Source organism: Mizuhopecten yessoensis, unplaced genomic scaffold (genome assembly GCF_002113885.1).
Source record: "Mizuhopecten yessoensis strain PY_sf001 unplaced genomic scaffold, ASM211388v2 scaffold716263, whole genome shotgun sequence".
Taxonomy (NCBI): domain Eukaryota; kingdom Metazoa; phylum Mollusca; class Bivalvia; order Pectinida; family Pectinidae; genus Mizuhopecten; species Mizuhopecten yessoensis.
In genome coordinates, this window is record NW_018480029.1 from 171,291 (window position 1) to 187,757 (window position 16,467).

At 35.1% G+C, this 16,467-nt stretch overlaps 1 protein-coding gene across 1 annotated transcript in view; it reads left to right on the top strand.

The window, feature by feature from the left end:
• Positions 1–396: 396 nt before the first annotated feature.
• Positions 397–16,467, top strand: part of LOC110442422 (mucin-17-like) — a gene marked incomplete at its 3' end in the record, with an annotated part of 36,396 nt that continues 20,325 nt past the window's right edge. Inside the window, exons 1-5 of the mRNA XM_021486018.1 lie at positions 397–509; positions 4,926–5,137; positions 5,473–5,550; positions 7,268–7,406; positions 9,380–9,587. Coding sequence (XP_021341693.1) covers positions 407–509; positions 4,926–5,137; positions 5,473–5,550; positions 7,268–7,406; positions 9,380–9,587 — 740 coding nt within the window. The remainder of the gene's footprint in view (positions 510–4,925; positions 5,138–5,472; positions 5,551–7,267; positions 7,407–9,379; positions 9,588–16,467) is intronic.

The following is a 16,467-nucleotide window of genomic DNA, read 5'->3' on the forward strand; positions in this document are numbered from 1 at the left end:
CCCTGTCAGTACATGTAGGTCCCGGAAACAGCAAGCACGAGAAGGGGGGGGGGGGGGGGGGGGGNTAAGTGCAATAAGTGTGAATATCGTCTTATTCAAAAGGAAGGACCACGTTGCACCCATAATAAATGCCATAGTAGAACGCCTGTGTTCCACCTGGTACATAAAGGTCCCGGGTACAGTAAACACACGTATAGATTTAAATGTTACCTTTGAAGCACGCCTGTGCCCCATGTACACACTAGCTAATATATGTTAATGCTAGAACTCTGGGTAGTGTCTTCTCTGACCCATCAACATCCAGTAATTTATTCATGTAACCTGTCAACCGGAAATTTTTAGAATAGTATAAAACTGATGGCGAGGAATGAAATGATGGACACTGTATAGCTACCCGGTACTAACCATGTGTGGTTTCTTCCTCGCCTGGATCACGGCCTTATTACATGTTGGGGTTTTACATACTAATGCAATCCTATTTGAAGGAAAGTTTGAATATGAAACTGAAGGTAAGTCGATTTAATCTGCCGCTATAACTTATACAAACTTTACTCTGTATAGGTCGTACCGAAAAAAAGATTATCTTTTCGTAATCTAACTACTTTATATATTACTTCTCGCTTCGTTAATACTCTTAATCATTCAAGAAATCCCTTCAAATATTGCTATTTCTTTCTTGATTTTTTTTTTTCAAAATAACTTGCTACTTGCGAGTTATATTTACTAATAACAAGACAGTTAGTACTTAATTGTTTCAAGCTAATTTGAAAGTTTTAATCTAAGAGTATGACTAGATATTATTCCCTCTGGGCCAGGCATATTTTCATATCATTTCAGAAGACAAAATTATTCTTCGGTATTTTTTATGGAAGACTTTGATCATTTGTTTTGAAGAAGAATCGATATCTCAAATTATCAACAGACGTTTTTAAACATATTTTAGCAGAATCGGATCAGCATGTCACTGATTTAGTAACCTTTGACCATACTACGATTACCGCGAAGACCTTGATAATGGTTTTACATTTAGTCGTACAGTTATAAAGGTATTAAGTTTTTATGACGTCATTTTATGTTGTAGTGATCGTAGGACATGACCTCAATTCCGATTAGTTGATTTCAAGTAATTGATTTCGAATGATTGATTTTGAATTGTCGATTTTAAGTAATCGGTTTTACTTTATTGATTACAAGGTTTCCAATTTTAGAGTTGTTGATTACAAGTTTTCAATTTTCGAGTTATCGATTACAAGCTAAATCTGAAGTTGTATACAATTGTAACTGAAGCTATAGATTTCAGGCTATAGATTTCAGATTATTGATTACTTGCTATCAATTACAAGTTATTCCGTTGAAGATATTAATATTTTAGATGGAAAAAATTTGACACAAACTGTTCAACTAATTAATATAAAAGCAGTTTTCAGCTGCAATTATAATTAAGCTTGAGACGATTGATCGGAGTGTTGAGGTTTTGTGATGCAATAAAAAAAAACTATCTCGCAGGTAAAGACAGCGAATACACTTCATTTGGAAATTTCATACAGTGTTTAAATGATACTTTTTGAAAATTCGGGTTCCTTCCCTTCATCAGTCGCATAAACTCTCATGGGATCAACTTACTGATACTGTCAACACCAGGAAATAGATTTACACATTTGGCAGTATTTTATAGACATGGGTCTGATACACACCCCGCGACATATATACCGCGTCGATAATGTTGTATTCTTACTAGGGACATTTATGCTGACTTTTCAAACTCCCCAGTCAGGCGTGCATTGAAACGGGATTGCTGTTTTGTCACTTTAAAAACAGGTGTATTCTTATTTATTTTTCTATGGAATTTTATAAAATTGTTGAATCGAAATCGAGTTGTAACGATTTGTTTACATATTCAAATGAACTGACTTTGATCGAAAGTTGACGATCGAACGATAAACAGTTATAAAAGAAAATAATGAGTTTTTATTATGTAAGTGTAGAATTTATTGATATTGGTGTTTCCCGTAGTCTGTTTAACAGGGCGAAAAACAGAGCGGATATATTGCAGTCAATCATTGTCGGTGATGATCATTTTCAGATTCAACTTAATGACAAAGTATCGTTAGCTTTGTAATACTGTCTTTAATATTGTCAAAGCATTAGTTTACTGAAATATATTTCCAATATATAAATACTTTCACATTTGTTATACTGAACTTACAATTTCTATTATCTAAGCACCAGTAAAGTTGTCAAGAATACCAGCTGCTTAAAAAATATTCTACATAAAATGTTTGTGTTGATATTTGTAAAGCTAACCTGCCTTTCCGCAAATGCGCTGTTCGGATAAAGGTTTATAGTTAAAATATGTGTAACACGGACCCTATATATCCTAAACCTTATTTGAGTCTCATAATATACACTTCTGTTTCCATATCTTTCGTATGATATAAAAATTGCCAATTCGTTTAAACTGACAATAGTGTGGAGTTAAATGATTTCGATTTAATCTAAAATTCGAAAAGTGAAGATTTGAAAATAGTTTGTTTTTTTGAAATCATATAAAAACACAAGATAACACCCGAGTGCTAATAAAACCATATATTAAACTCAAAATCGATAAAGTTAAGTCATTATATCAACAAAGGAAAGATTTATTTAGAAACCATTGAACAAAATCACGGAGAATAAGACCTGGTGTTCCGGAAGCGTCTCTGCTTCATTGACGAAACCCGCCATAATTCTAGGTCACATCCAAGTAATGTCCCCGTCCTCGAAAAACCACAAGGCTCTTTAATGAACATAATCAAAAATGTTAACCGGTCATATTATATGAACATAATCATAAGTTGATGTTTTCTATTTGGCTTCCTGCAGATTTTAGGCAATATTACTGGTATTTTAATATATTATCGAAGTTTTTCTCTTGTTGTCAATAATTTCAATTTCTATATGAAACATGATCAGTACAATAGGTGATCACAGACTTATTTTAATACGTTTCAAAATAAATGTTACTTCGATTGGTTGTAAGCTGTATCAGGTTCATGTGGTTTCTTTGTGTGGATACAGGAAATTCCACTTGTGTCTCAGGACTCACATATTCTTTACTTGTACAGTCGATATGAACAACATAAAGTTTACATATTTGACAATAAAAGTTCCAACAGTACGATTGAGCTGATTTGGGGTATGATTTTGATCGGGAAAACTAAAATGGAAGTCGTGACTAAAAACGTAACGAATTTGGTTGGTGAATATTACAAAACCATAAATCATATATTTGTATCCAAATGCTATTTAGATGGTTAATAGCGCTGCTTAACGAAAGAAATAAAATGATTTTGTCATAATACGGGTATACGCTATGGTCCTCATATATTTATATCTTTTTTGCCTTGTTTGTGAAACGTGTACAGAATTGTACCTCTTAAATGATGACGTAAAACACACACGGTCCTCGGACACATATATGTTTGGTTGTTTAAACTTACTTCTTAGACAGGACTGGATTTTCTGCCTTTGTACCAACTCTTGATGCTGTGCTTTTTGATACTAAGAAAGATAAAGGCCGCGATCTTGGTCAGGATCCTGACCAAGTAACTGGTCAATTCAGTTAACGAAGTTTAGTTTCGCAGGTATTAGTCTCGTCTATCATTAAAGCCATAGTATTATTTAGAAGGCATGATACTCTAGTGGTAGGACGCCGGGCTCGTGACCGAATGGTTGCGGGTTCGAGTCACGGCACTGTGTTGTATCTGTTCCAGTTTACTCTGCTGTGAATGAGTACGTGGTTGGGCAGTGCTACAATTGTTGAATGCTAGCTGTGAGCGCTGAAATGGCAGCTCCGGCTGTATGCTCACCAGAGAGTTGAGAAAGATATTGGCTGGTTGCATAGGCCCTATAACCAAGTATAGTCATTTGTGAACCGCTTTGAGAAGACCTACGAACGAGGCTGTGATTATTTTTTCATATAATTCCCGACAAGTGATTGGCCAGAAGTGAATCACGTGTCCACCGACAAAACCGATATTGACCTGGAACGCGTGATTTTTGTTGAAGGACTGGGTGTTTCTAAAAATAGAATAATGACGTGTCTCCAAACGAACTTATCATCCCGCTTCCGTAGCTTTCTGCTGTATTTTTTCAGATTGCTAACATTACTGTTTTGAAAAAAATAAAACAATTGTAGCCTTTGACTTCGGTTAATACCTGGATTTATCGACCCGAGAAAAGATATATTGACAGAGGACGCTATCTTTTCTCGGGTCGATAACGTCCTCTGTTAATAAATATCTTTTCTCGGGTTGATAAATCCAGGTATCGACCTCATCCAAAGGCTATAATTGAATAATATAAGAACCTCCAACTATCATTATAATTATTATCATTGTTGACAGATGAGGCTATTACATGTGTTTGGTTTGAGCTAAGGAGTTTCCCTTTGTTCACATTGAGATGAGCCATTATTGAAATCTATTCGGAAACATTTTCTTTCAAAGTTGATAATTTCTTATACTGCCTTGTCAAACAACGGGTGTCATCGTTGATGATGAGTCTGAAGGTAGCGGACACGACGTCGAGCTCCTGACTGTTTGAAACAAGCGTTATTGATTTAAATAGTCAGTACAAAAACAGCAGTATGTAGAATTGTTTTTCATTTAGCGCAATAACAATGCTGTGTAGAAGTGACCAATACAAGATGAAGTAAATAGAAATAGGAATGATTGTAAGAAATAGAAGTTTGACTTTCTGCACGAAAATTACCAGACGTCATCTCGTAAAGGAATATCCCCGATTAAGATATAAATGGCCTCCAATCAAAATGGCAGGATTTGTTGAGGCGAAGCCTGGCGTCGTAAAAATCTACGGTTGGCAACACAGTGTACCTCTCTTCTAATGTCTATAACGATACTTATTCTGCTCATCTCCCTTTTCAGAACTGGTGACGTTACAATTTAATGACGTAGGACGCTTTAAAAGATCACCCGGTGGTTCGACGTCAAATCCGGACGCCCTCGAAGTAAATTTTGACGCAGCGAACACGTCAATCAGCCTTTCTTTAAAACGTAACTATGGAGTTGATGAGAACATGCCTGTCTACGTCATTCGTGGAAATAGAGTTGTCATGGAAACGCTTCCCCCTGCCAACGTAAGTTAGTTCAAAGAACTATGTGAATGAAACTGCGTAGCATCAATATGTATACTAGTTAATCCGCCGGGAAGTGGTTGTTGTTTGTCAAGTCTAAACATCATCCCTACGATCTTATCAAAGTGAACGACGTTACCAACGGTTATATACATAATGGCCAATGCGTTACGTCACATCTCAATATACACAGATGCAATTCTAAAAACAATATAAAACAATACGCCTTCTTTGTGTCATAATTATTTTTAACTATACATATTGACTAGCATTGTGGTATTTTACGTCTACGTCGATGCTTGAATTACATTTTTAACGTCTGTGTTGTTTTCTTTAAGCGAACTGCATTCTACCAAGACTTTGCTCACGGTGCTGCCTTCATTGTCGAATACACCGACGAAGGACTGGCAAATATGGTGAGTTTCTGTTCTTGATACAGCGTTAACTAGCATTGAGCCTCTTAATCATTAAGTCTTAACAGACCATCAGCACGGTTATGTGATACCAGAGACCTAAAGTAAAGGTTAATTTAGGTATATGGTGATACATTACAACACAAACAATAGACCTGCTGTATTTTGTTTTATTTTGTTGAATTGTAACTGATGGGAGTTGGGCACAATTTTAAGAACTTATATTAAACCCTTTCCCTACAATGTATTGATACAAAGTTTCAAGATGGTATATAACATATATGTGTTTTAACTATTCTCAATTTTCTGCTATTTACATGTTCATTACATCCCATGCCTTGTAGCTTTCTCCTGTGCATTCAGTTCTTGCTGGTACTTCCGTCTCCACAGGTCCGTTTGCACAGAGATGGCCTTATTTCGATATATATATATAATAGATATCTATATATACTAGCACTCATTAACATTAAAGAGTCAGATTTATAAGAGAAAGAGAACTGTAATTGGTTTAGTTGGTAAACATGAAGGAGTGCAAGAAAATATACCCAAAATCTGTTAGTATCTGAAATAAATTGGATTTTTTTCTTGATTGAACAATTCCTTATTACCGTATATAGTAGCTGCAAGTCAAGTGGAATGAAATTATTCTGTTATCTGATCCGCATTATTATTACAAATAAAAAAAAGGGATACGTATCTTTGATAGGATGTCCACATTGACAGTGCTGGACAATCTATTAGATTAGCAAGAAGTAAGTGATTGTTTTGGGGCACTGGGTTATTTCTCAATCTGTTGTGTCAAAAATTACTTTTTCGACCATGTATAAATTAACATAAACGAACTTGTACTGTATTTAGCCTACGAAGGGTGCCTTTAAAAACTGTATATGAAACGCCTTGTTTTATATCAAGGTTTAACTGGTTACAGAGTCGGATTGTGGAGGGAGAAAATGACAAATTTGTTAATTATATCGAGAATTAGGTAAACAGAAATGTTCAGCAATACTGAGGTTATAGTGTGTGTTTTCTGAAACTGTAGGGGGAAGTAAAGAGGTACATGTAAGTTAGTTATTGTAAGATTCTTATGAATTTTGTAAAACAGTTGTAATTTACGTTCAGATAAAGTTTCTATACCAGTTTCAAAATACAATGATTCTCTTTTTTTTTCTAATTTGTCTGCGTCACCGAGAGCGCACCCATCCCATACTTCACAACAGTATTCTAATAGAGGAAGAATGTATGATCTAAAAAAATTACTTAAAGTACCTCTACTCAAAATAATTTTCAATTTACGTAAAACGCTAAACATTCAATATTGGTATTCCACTTACAATTTCCATCCAAAATTACTCCCAGGTGCCTATGATTGCCAACAAAATCAACAATTACGTTATTAAATTTCAAATCGATAACATATTCGAGTTCAAAGTTAGAGATCAATAAAGCTTTCGTTTTTGCAGTGTTGACTTTCACCAGCCAAATATCCACTCTATTTTGAATTTTTTCCTTGTCGTTATTAATCATGCTTTCGATACTTTTGGGAGATGCATCAGAACATAATAAAGAAGTATCGTCAACAAATAATTTAGACAAGCTTTCACTGCACTGCATGATCGTAGGAGGCGACTAATGTTCCCTTTCCCGTCCCCTACCAGTCCCCATTCTACATTTTACATTGTATAAATATCAAAGTTTTAATGAACAGTTTATTATTTTGCAGCATGGTACAGTTACGATCAGGGGCGTGCAATACTTCGTGGAAAGGTCGTCCGGAACCAATTCAGATTCACATGTGTTCGACTTCCGCCTGCGCAAGCCCAAAACAAAGGCAGTTTCCTTCACTGATCCTATTCCAGAAGGTAGTATTTCATTGCAACGCAAACCCTAACCGTTTCTTATATTCTTGTTGTTCTGGAGGACATTGTATAATCTTGAGGGCAATTACATATCTTATCTTCCGGAACCGGAACCGGAAGTTCGTCGATTTGTGTTGAAATATAATGTCCAGTGGAAAACTGTGCATTTATTTATGCAATATTCATCATGTTATTTTCCTTAAAAAGCTTGTAATAAGCATAGAATTAGAATTCAGATTGTCACTTATTTTCCTATCTATTTATTAACTTGAGCAAGTATATAGGTTCCTGACCATATATCAACATAAATGAGTCTTGCTTTAGTCCATAGACAAGAAAATAATAGAGTAAAAACCTGTCTACAAGGAATCGTGTATGTCAAAGTTGTATACCAAGTTAACTTGATAAGTATTTTTATTTAGATAGTTCACCTAATCTAGAATACCTCTGGAAAAGAGGAGTATATCACAATCTAATCAGGAACCTTCGGCACTTTCCGTAAACGTGAAAGTATTTTCTTTTTACGGAAAGTGTCGACGGTTCCCGGTTGGTTACATATCAACAGCCATATGTATTTTTCATTTCTCAATCTGTTTTTTATACTCAAATGGGCGGTCTGTCAAAATATTTATGAAAAATATCACGAACAAAAAATAAAATATATTTAAGTATAATATCATAAAAATGCATAAATTCAGATGTACTGTCACGTCTCTATTGACTTGACCTACGGGAGGTCGTTCTACACTGGACACGGACCACGGATACATCAAAGGGTCAGCGTGTCCCGATATGGGTAGCAATTGTTGTCAGATTACCACGCTTCGCCAGTTTACCACGCTTCGCCAGGACCATAGCTGTTATACATTACCATGACTAAATTCATGTTTCTATTTTCTTATGTCATTCATCAGCAATGTTTATCATGCGACTACCACGTCTAAAACATTGTATTTACCATTGATAGTTATCTCGTAATTGCCAGTTACATCCGTAAATAGGTCGGCGGTGGCCAAGTGCACGTGGTCAAGGCGGCTTACAATCTGCTACCACTAGCCCTCCAACACCGGGTCGCGGGTTCGAGACCTACGTGGGGCTTTCGCCAGGTACTGGCCGTAGATCAGCGGTTTTACTTCGGAAACTCCGGCTTTCCTCCACTACCAAAACCTGACACGTCCTTAAATGACCATAGCTGTTAAAAGGACGTAAAACTCCAACAAACGTAATAACGATTACACATACTTAACTATAAATGTGATGTTACAAGTATGATCTAGAGATGTCGTTATTAACAAAAATGCTATTTAATTTTTGTTAATATAAATTATGAGTATCACGAAATAAAGACTAAGCTATAACGTAATTATCGAATAACTCTGCATAAATTAACAAATAACCCTCCTGTTTAATTACCGCGTCAATATCCCAAAATTAATACATAACCCTCCTGTTTAATTACCGCGTCACTATTCCATAATTAACACACAAACAACCGGTTTAATTACCGAGTCACTATCCCAAAATTAACACATAAACATCCGGTTTAATTACCGCGTCACTATCCCATAATTAACACACAAACAACCGGTTTAATTACCGCGTCACTATCCCAAAATAAACACATAAACATCCTATTTAATTCCCACCGCGTCACTACCCAAAATAAACACATAGAAATCCGGTTTAATTACCGCGTCACTATCCTTAAATCAACACATAAACATCCGGTTTAATTACCACGTTGCTATCACGAAATAAACCCAAAGCTAACTCATAATTACTAATAAAGTCAGTGAAGATTGTAGGTATTTGATGACAAGTTCTGCCAATTCAGTACACGTTTCAATATCTTTTAGTGATAGAGATTACGATAAATTTGCATTCTTTTCAAGATGACGTATATGTCTGTTTTGGACTTACTTTGGCTTCTGATAAAGGCTATTCATTTTTTGTTTGTTTACACTGTTTTGCTTTAGGCAAAGAAGATGGTACCGCGCTTAGGAAAACGAAAAACGTTACTTTGGATGATGTCGCGTTAGACAATGTCAGACTAGATGACGTCACTTTGGATGAAGTCACAAGCGATGTCCCTTATATCGGTTCAAGCCATCATATCGTCAAACGGAGCGTCGTAAACCACCAAGTGGAACTTCTGATAGTGACGGACTATTCTGTATATAAATAGTAAGTGGAACTCCTGGTAGAGACGGACTATTCTGTCTGTCAATAGTAAGTGGAACTCTGAGTAGAGACGGACTATTCTGTCTGTCAATAGTAAGTGGAACTCCGAGTAGAGACGGACTATTCCATCTATAAATAGTAGGTGGAACTTCGGGTAGTGACGAACTATTCTGTCTATTAATAGTAAGTGGAACTTCTCATAGTGACGAACTATTCTGTATATAAATAGTAAGTGGAACTCCGGGTAGTGACGGACTATTCTGTCTATAAATAGTAAGTGGAACTCCTGCTAGTGACTGACTATTCTGTCTATAAATAGAATGTGGAACTCCTTAAAGTGACGGAATATTGCGTTCATAAATAGTAAGTGGAACTCCTCATTGTGACGGACTATTCTATCTATAAATAGTAAATGGAACTCCTGATAGTGACGGACTATTCTGTCTATAAATAGTAAATGGAACTTCTCATAGTGACGGACTATTGCGTCTATAAATAATGGGTGGAGCTCCTCATTGTGACGGACTATTCTGTCTATAAATAGTAAGTGGAACGGACTATTCTGTCTATAAATAGTAAATGGAACTCCTGATAGTGACGGACTATTCTGTCTATAAATAGTAAGTTGAACTCCTCATAGTGACGAACTATTCTGTAAATAAATAATAAGTGGAACTCCGGGTAGTGACGGACTATTCTGTCTATAAATAGTAAGTGGAACTCCTGCTAGTGACGGACTATTCTAGTGATCTGTCTATAAATAGAAAGTGGAACTCCTTAAAGTGACGGACTATTGCGTCTATAAATAGTAAGTGGAACTCCTCATTGTAACGGACTATTCTGTCTATAAATAGTAAATGGAACTCCTGATAGTGACGGAGTATTCTGTCTACAAATATCAAATGGTACTTTATATCGACTGAATTACGGTTAGCCAGCTTAACTCAAAATGTATATACATTTGTACCAATGTAACAGAGATATGTTCCAATGATAGGCCTATCTTAAAAGGAATAAGAATAATTTTTGAATTTAATGATTTATAATCTTTAAATTTGCTAAAACTATCTTCAAATCATATCTAAAACTGTCTTTAAACGAATTAGTGACTAATTAAAAGAAATATCATACTACTTTGTAAATGTTATAGAGGTAGTGGAGACTGGGGATAAGTTCGACCCATTTCCATTAAAGTCGTTCTGGACAGTGTGACATTTGTTAAAAAAGAATTTACATATATAGAACTTGGAAGAGAAATGCCACGCCTTTCATACAAATACAACAAAAGGCAAACACATCCGTATTTGAAGAATTGGATGGCCGAATATGCCCCGCCTTTGGGTAGGTTCGGGCATGCAGGCAGTCTGGTGTAGATTGGCCAAATGATAGGCCTATCTTAAAATGAAAAAGAATAATTTTTGAATTTAATGATTCATAATCTTTAAATTTGCTAAAACTATCTTCAAATCATATCTAAAAATGTCTTTAAACGAATTAGTGACTGATTAAAAGAAATATCATACTACTTTGTAAATGTAATAGAGGTAATGGAGACTGGGGATAAATTCAACCCATTTCCATTAAAGTCGTTCTGGACAGTGTGACATTTGTTAAAAAAGAATTTACATATATAGAACTTGGAAGAGAAATGCCACGCCTTTCATACAAATACAACAAAAGGCAAACACATCCGTATTTGAAGAATCAGTTATCTTTTTCTGTCGAAATATTGGATGGCCGAATGTGCCCCGCCTTTGGGCAGGTTCGGGCAGGCAGTCTGGTGTAGATTGGCCCACGTTGGAATCAGCATAGTTATGACGTCATAAAACCTTCAACGTCATATTTTCCCGTCAATGTCACGACTTTCCATGTGTTGGGTGGTTCGAACTATTCACCAAATTGATATTTCAATAAATTCGTATATTACAGCAATACGAAAGTCAATGCAATGCTTTTTATGTATACAGTACCATCACATTAAGCTGTCAGTGCATATGTAACATACGTGATGACTAGACTGGTACCCGCCTCTAGAACATTTAGAAAATGTCTGATTCTAAGTTCTAAACTAGGGGGAGATAAGCTAGTAGTAAAATGCAGCCATGAAACCCTTTATAAAAACTAAGGGGCTGGTAGCCAGTCTAGTGTGTGACATAAAATTCGCAAAACTAGGAAAATATGAAGTCATGATTTTCTTTCTATCCTCCCAAAAGTAACTTTCTCCCTTTAAGTAATTTAATAATCGAGTTTTCCCCACCATTTCAATGGTACGCTCATCAAAGTTGTAAATATTTGCTTCAGACCAAAAACATCAGGGACAGACGGACTAACCCCTATCTCCCCTATCTTTAATTGTGTTAAAATGAAGCAGATATATTAAATAAAATTGATATATTTAAAACGAATAAAAAAGATAAATAATTTGATCTTGTCATAGAGATATATATAAATGCAATCTATCAAAGAACTAAAGATATCCTGATTTTGTTTTTAAAGTTAATTACAGATATCTGAATGTAAATGTTCATAATTATATGTAAAAAAAAACATGAATTGTGTTTATATTATATTTATATATATATATATATATATCTCATAAATTACTAAATATATTTGAACAACTTTAAGAGATATCTAATCAAGTATATGTGATGCCTCTTTTATGCTTAAAAGTAAGTAAGCTTGCCATACTGAACATTTTGTTTAATCATTTACTTACCATACAAAGTATACCTGTTTGTTAAAGCCTTGTTAGCTTTGCAATATATGAAAAGAAATCTGTAAATTATATATTCCATAAATATCATGAATTGAAAATATATATATATATTTGCGTTCAACGAGAAACGTAAATATTTTTCGTAATATGTTGCGGAAATCCACTATCTTTATGAAATGAACTTACTATGCATGGTAATTACAAAACAACAAGAAATTACCTCTTTATAGCTAATCACCAGTCAAAGGGGATCTTATTAAAACATATGGACCTGAAAATGTTATACCCGCTACGCATATAAGTCATTGCATGTACCCCTTACTATCTCTCTATCAGAAGAGCAATTCCTTTTTTTCAGGTCGCTTGTAGTGCAAAAATAAAACCGAAGCAATTATGAAGCTAAATGTTATTTATTAGTACGCTTCTAGGGTGACGTCACACCGACCTCCGTGCACCGCAAATAGTATAGGGTGAAGTTGTTATACAGTTTTTTTGTGTATCTCGTGATTACGTTCTCCATCTCATCTGACCTTTCATCTGACATCTGTCGCTTTAGAGGACTTGACAATGATGTCGAAAATATCGTCTGGAAAATTGGCGTCCAATCCATCAGCACCACATTGGGCCACTCTGTCTGACAGCGCCATAATACACCACCCTGCTACACAAATTTGGACAGGACATTTTTTCTGAAATCAAAGTGATTCAACGACGAAAGAGAAGTTAAGAGTTGTTAAACTTCGAATAAAAAGACCTTTTTTTGTTGTCAATTTCGTCTACTGTAGGACGGTGACTAGGCATTTTTTTTTTAATTATTTTTCCATTTAAAGTACATATCCATTTTATAATACCAAGGGAAAGAAACCAGTTTTAAGTAGCGAATATTTAGCTGAATGATATTATAACTATAGGGAAAAAAAGTATTTCAAACACAAATTTCTGAAAACATGATTTCATGTATCATTTTTTATAGTAAAATCGGATTTTGATTTTAAAGTAATACAGAATTGCTTGCGCCACCCGCGTAGACTTTCTTTTATATTATAGCCTGGCGCATCTTTCGCACCGAGACCGTAAAACGTACATCTGCCGAACAGGTTGTGCGTCTATCCTACTGTTTTATGTAGAAACGGTGACTTCACTAAATTTGCCCCTCCCAAAGACTGCACCAGGCTCCAAAGAGATACCTAAACCAACGTCAAATAGGGGACCAACAACAAATAAATAAATTGTAAAACATTTTATCTATGAACAATTGCCTATGCCCTCTACTGGAGCTGCACATGCATATCAATACATAATAACAACCAATTGGATGCATATTTACGAATAACCTAAAATTTATTTACAAAACCGTCAAGCAAATAACTGACGCCACGTATTGCCACCTAGCGAGTAGTAAGTTAGAGATGTCCCCCTCGACTACGATCCATCATTTATATTTTCATGCGTGCACACTAATGTGATATTATGTTATTTTGTCCAAAACAGGTTTTTAACTTTTCTTAAAGAATTTGTTGCCGCACTGTAAACAGCACTAAAACGAATAGATCATAAATTCTGTCAGATATTAGCATTAATCGACTTATGGAAACTAAAAAAAAACTAAAACATATTTATTTGGTAATCAACATAGGTGTCAGAACTTATTCCTACCATCCTCTTAGGTTGGATCATAAATACGTGAAGATTGCTTATTTCTTAAATATTGACCAAGTGTTGCTATTTTCAGAAACAGGTTAATATTCTCTTAATGACGTCACTTCAATTGTAACGACACAAAATATGCCATTTGCCAAAATACAGTACCTTTCTTTTGACAATTTCATTACGTCCTATCTTGTTGAAAAATAAACCCAGCATAGTTTCATATTCAATACAACTGCTGTGAACCTTTTTGACAATGTATTGTGAATATGTTGTTATATGGTCCTGGAAAATATTGACCTCGACTTTCCTTCGGTTTATATATCCTTTTCAGGTTAATAAACCACATATAGACCTCAACGAAGGACAATAATTAATAAATATAGGTTATTCAACATTGGTTGACTAGATTATAGATTCTTTAAAACTGAATAAGGTATTAAACATGATTTTCATTATGTTTTCATCATATATCGGTAATTAACTTAGGGAAACTAATTTAGCTAGTCTGCATCTATACATACAGGTAACTACTAACATTGTACGTAGTTTAGGATGTCCACATACGGGACTTTTTTTGTTCAGGTAATTAACAGTATCCTTTGGTATCAACATTTATACAATATACACAAACACATATACAGGCAACACTTATATACAAATAGTATACATTGTGTTTAGTTTTATGGTGGATTAGGGAAATTAATGGAAAATTAACGAGGTTCAGTTAATTAAACAGGTAGTTTTAATTACTCAGTTAAGACTCCAATAGATGACCTGCCCACAGAATTTTCTTTGGCCAACGCGTGTAAATATATTTGCTATGTCTGACCATCATATTCAACATTCTGAACGCTCGATCAGAACTGATTTATCATTTATGAAGTTTATTTTTAAGAGTACACCAGTAAAGAGAAACTTAAAAACGCATTATACAATAATAGAGTTAAAACCTCGCCCATTTCTTTAGTTGTAAACAAATCTATCATCGCTTTTGATGTACTAATGGGACGGAACTAAATGGTAGTTGACGTATATAAGTATTTAAGGGAGATAACGTGAGGTCGGACGCTGGTCATTGTCCGCTCACGTGAATCAGGTTCGAGGCTAATTAGCATATTAATGGTCAATATGGATGGTTAAGCATCTGAATCATACTCATTTTGTTAGATGTATAATGGCGGTCATTCCTACGCCTCATACTTACACAGGTATGTTTTCAATTTTACCTGATAGAAAGACATATATCAGGTATTTTACTTCATAGATAAGTTTGTTACCTGATCAAAGGAACATATCACGTATACAGTACTTACAGTCACGTCAAGTCGATATTGTTTATTTCAGTGTCACATATCCGCAAAGATGTATACAGTTACATAACAGAAGCGCATATCGTTACATAGCAGGGATCAATCATCTTTTATATAAAAACTATTATGTCAGGGTTTCAATCTAGAGAGCAGGTGATAGGGACAGCCACTAAGCCACCTAACAAGCACTCGTCGTACATATACTCAACAGTGTAATACATGTGCAAAAAATAAATGTTTTCTTTGATATTTATTACATCATTTGAAAAATAACGTTAAGAAATAAGAAAAATAAATAAATAAACCGATTGAATAAAATAAAGTAATTAATTGCTTACCCATATAATATGAATATTCAAGGGCAAGTATTCAAATTCCGGATGCCGTCAATGAAAACACATTTGGCCGTTCCGGTTGGCGAGTAATTTAAACAATTTTAGGTTTGTCAACATCACCATCAAAACTTGCACGTTAGGTTCGATTTCTTGGTTACTTTTGGTTATTTTTCCTCACATGGAGACCTCCCACCCCCACCCACCTGGAAAATTGGAANCACTGCGTAGATTTGCATAAAGTGATGAGGGGACGGGCCCACCAACAGTCTCTGCTCTAAAACTATATATATCACAAGAGGCATCTCAGTGTTTTCACAAAAGACTCATTACTAGGGCGAAAACTGTAGAGAACTCTTCAATAGATAGAAGATAAAAGTCATCGTAATGTAGCATACACCCTTAATACATATAATGAAGTTCCGGGTATGGTTTACTTCTAATGTTTGGAAAGCGTGACGTACATAAAATCATCTCACAGTCTGTGAAGTATCTAGTAAACAGAGGTGTGTTTTGATCTGATATAAACAACAAGCATACATACCGACAAATAAATAAATAAACTACGAGCTACACACACCCTGTTTAGTGCCTTACTCTTTGCAAAAGACCTTAACGTCCTGCCGAGCGTCGTGACCTAAGCAACAATATTATCATTTAATCTCCCTAACGCTGCGATCTTGTGGCTAACCTGTATTATCAATCGAGCTTCGTTCCATTTAAGTTCCCAGTTCAATATACACGTATTCATTTTCCCCCAAAACATGCCGGGTACAAACCCACAACGCCCCGTCATTTAAAATTGTTTACGTTTTACATAATGAGCTTACGTTTTTGGGATGAAAGGCTTTTTTTCAAATCAGTGTTTACAT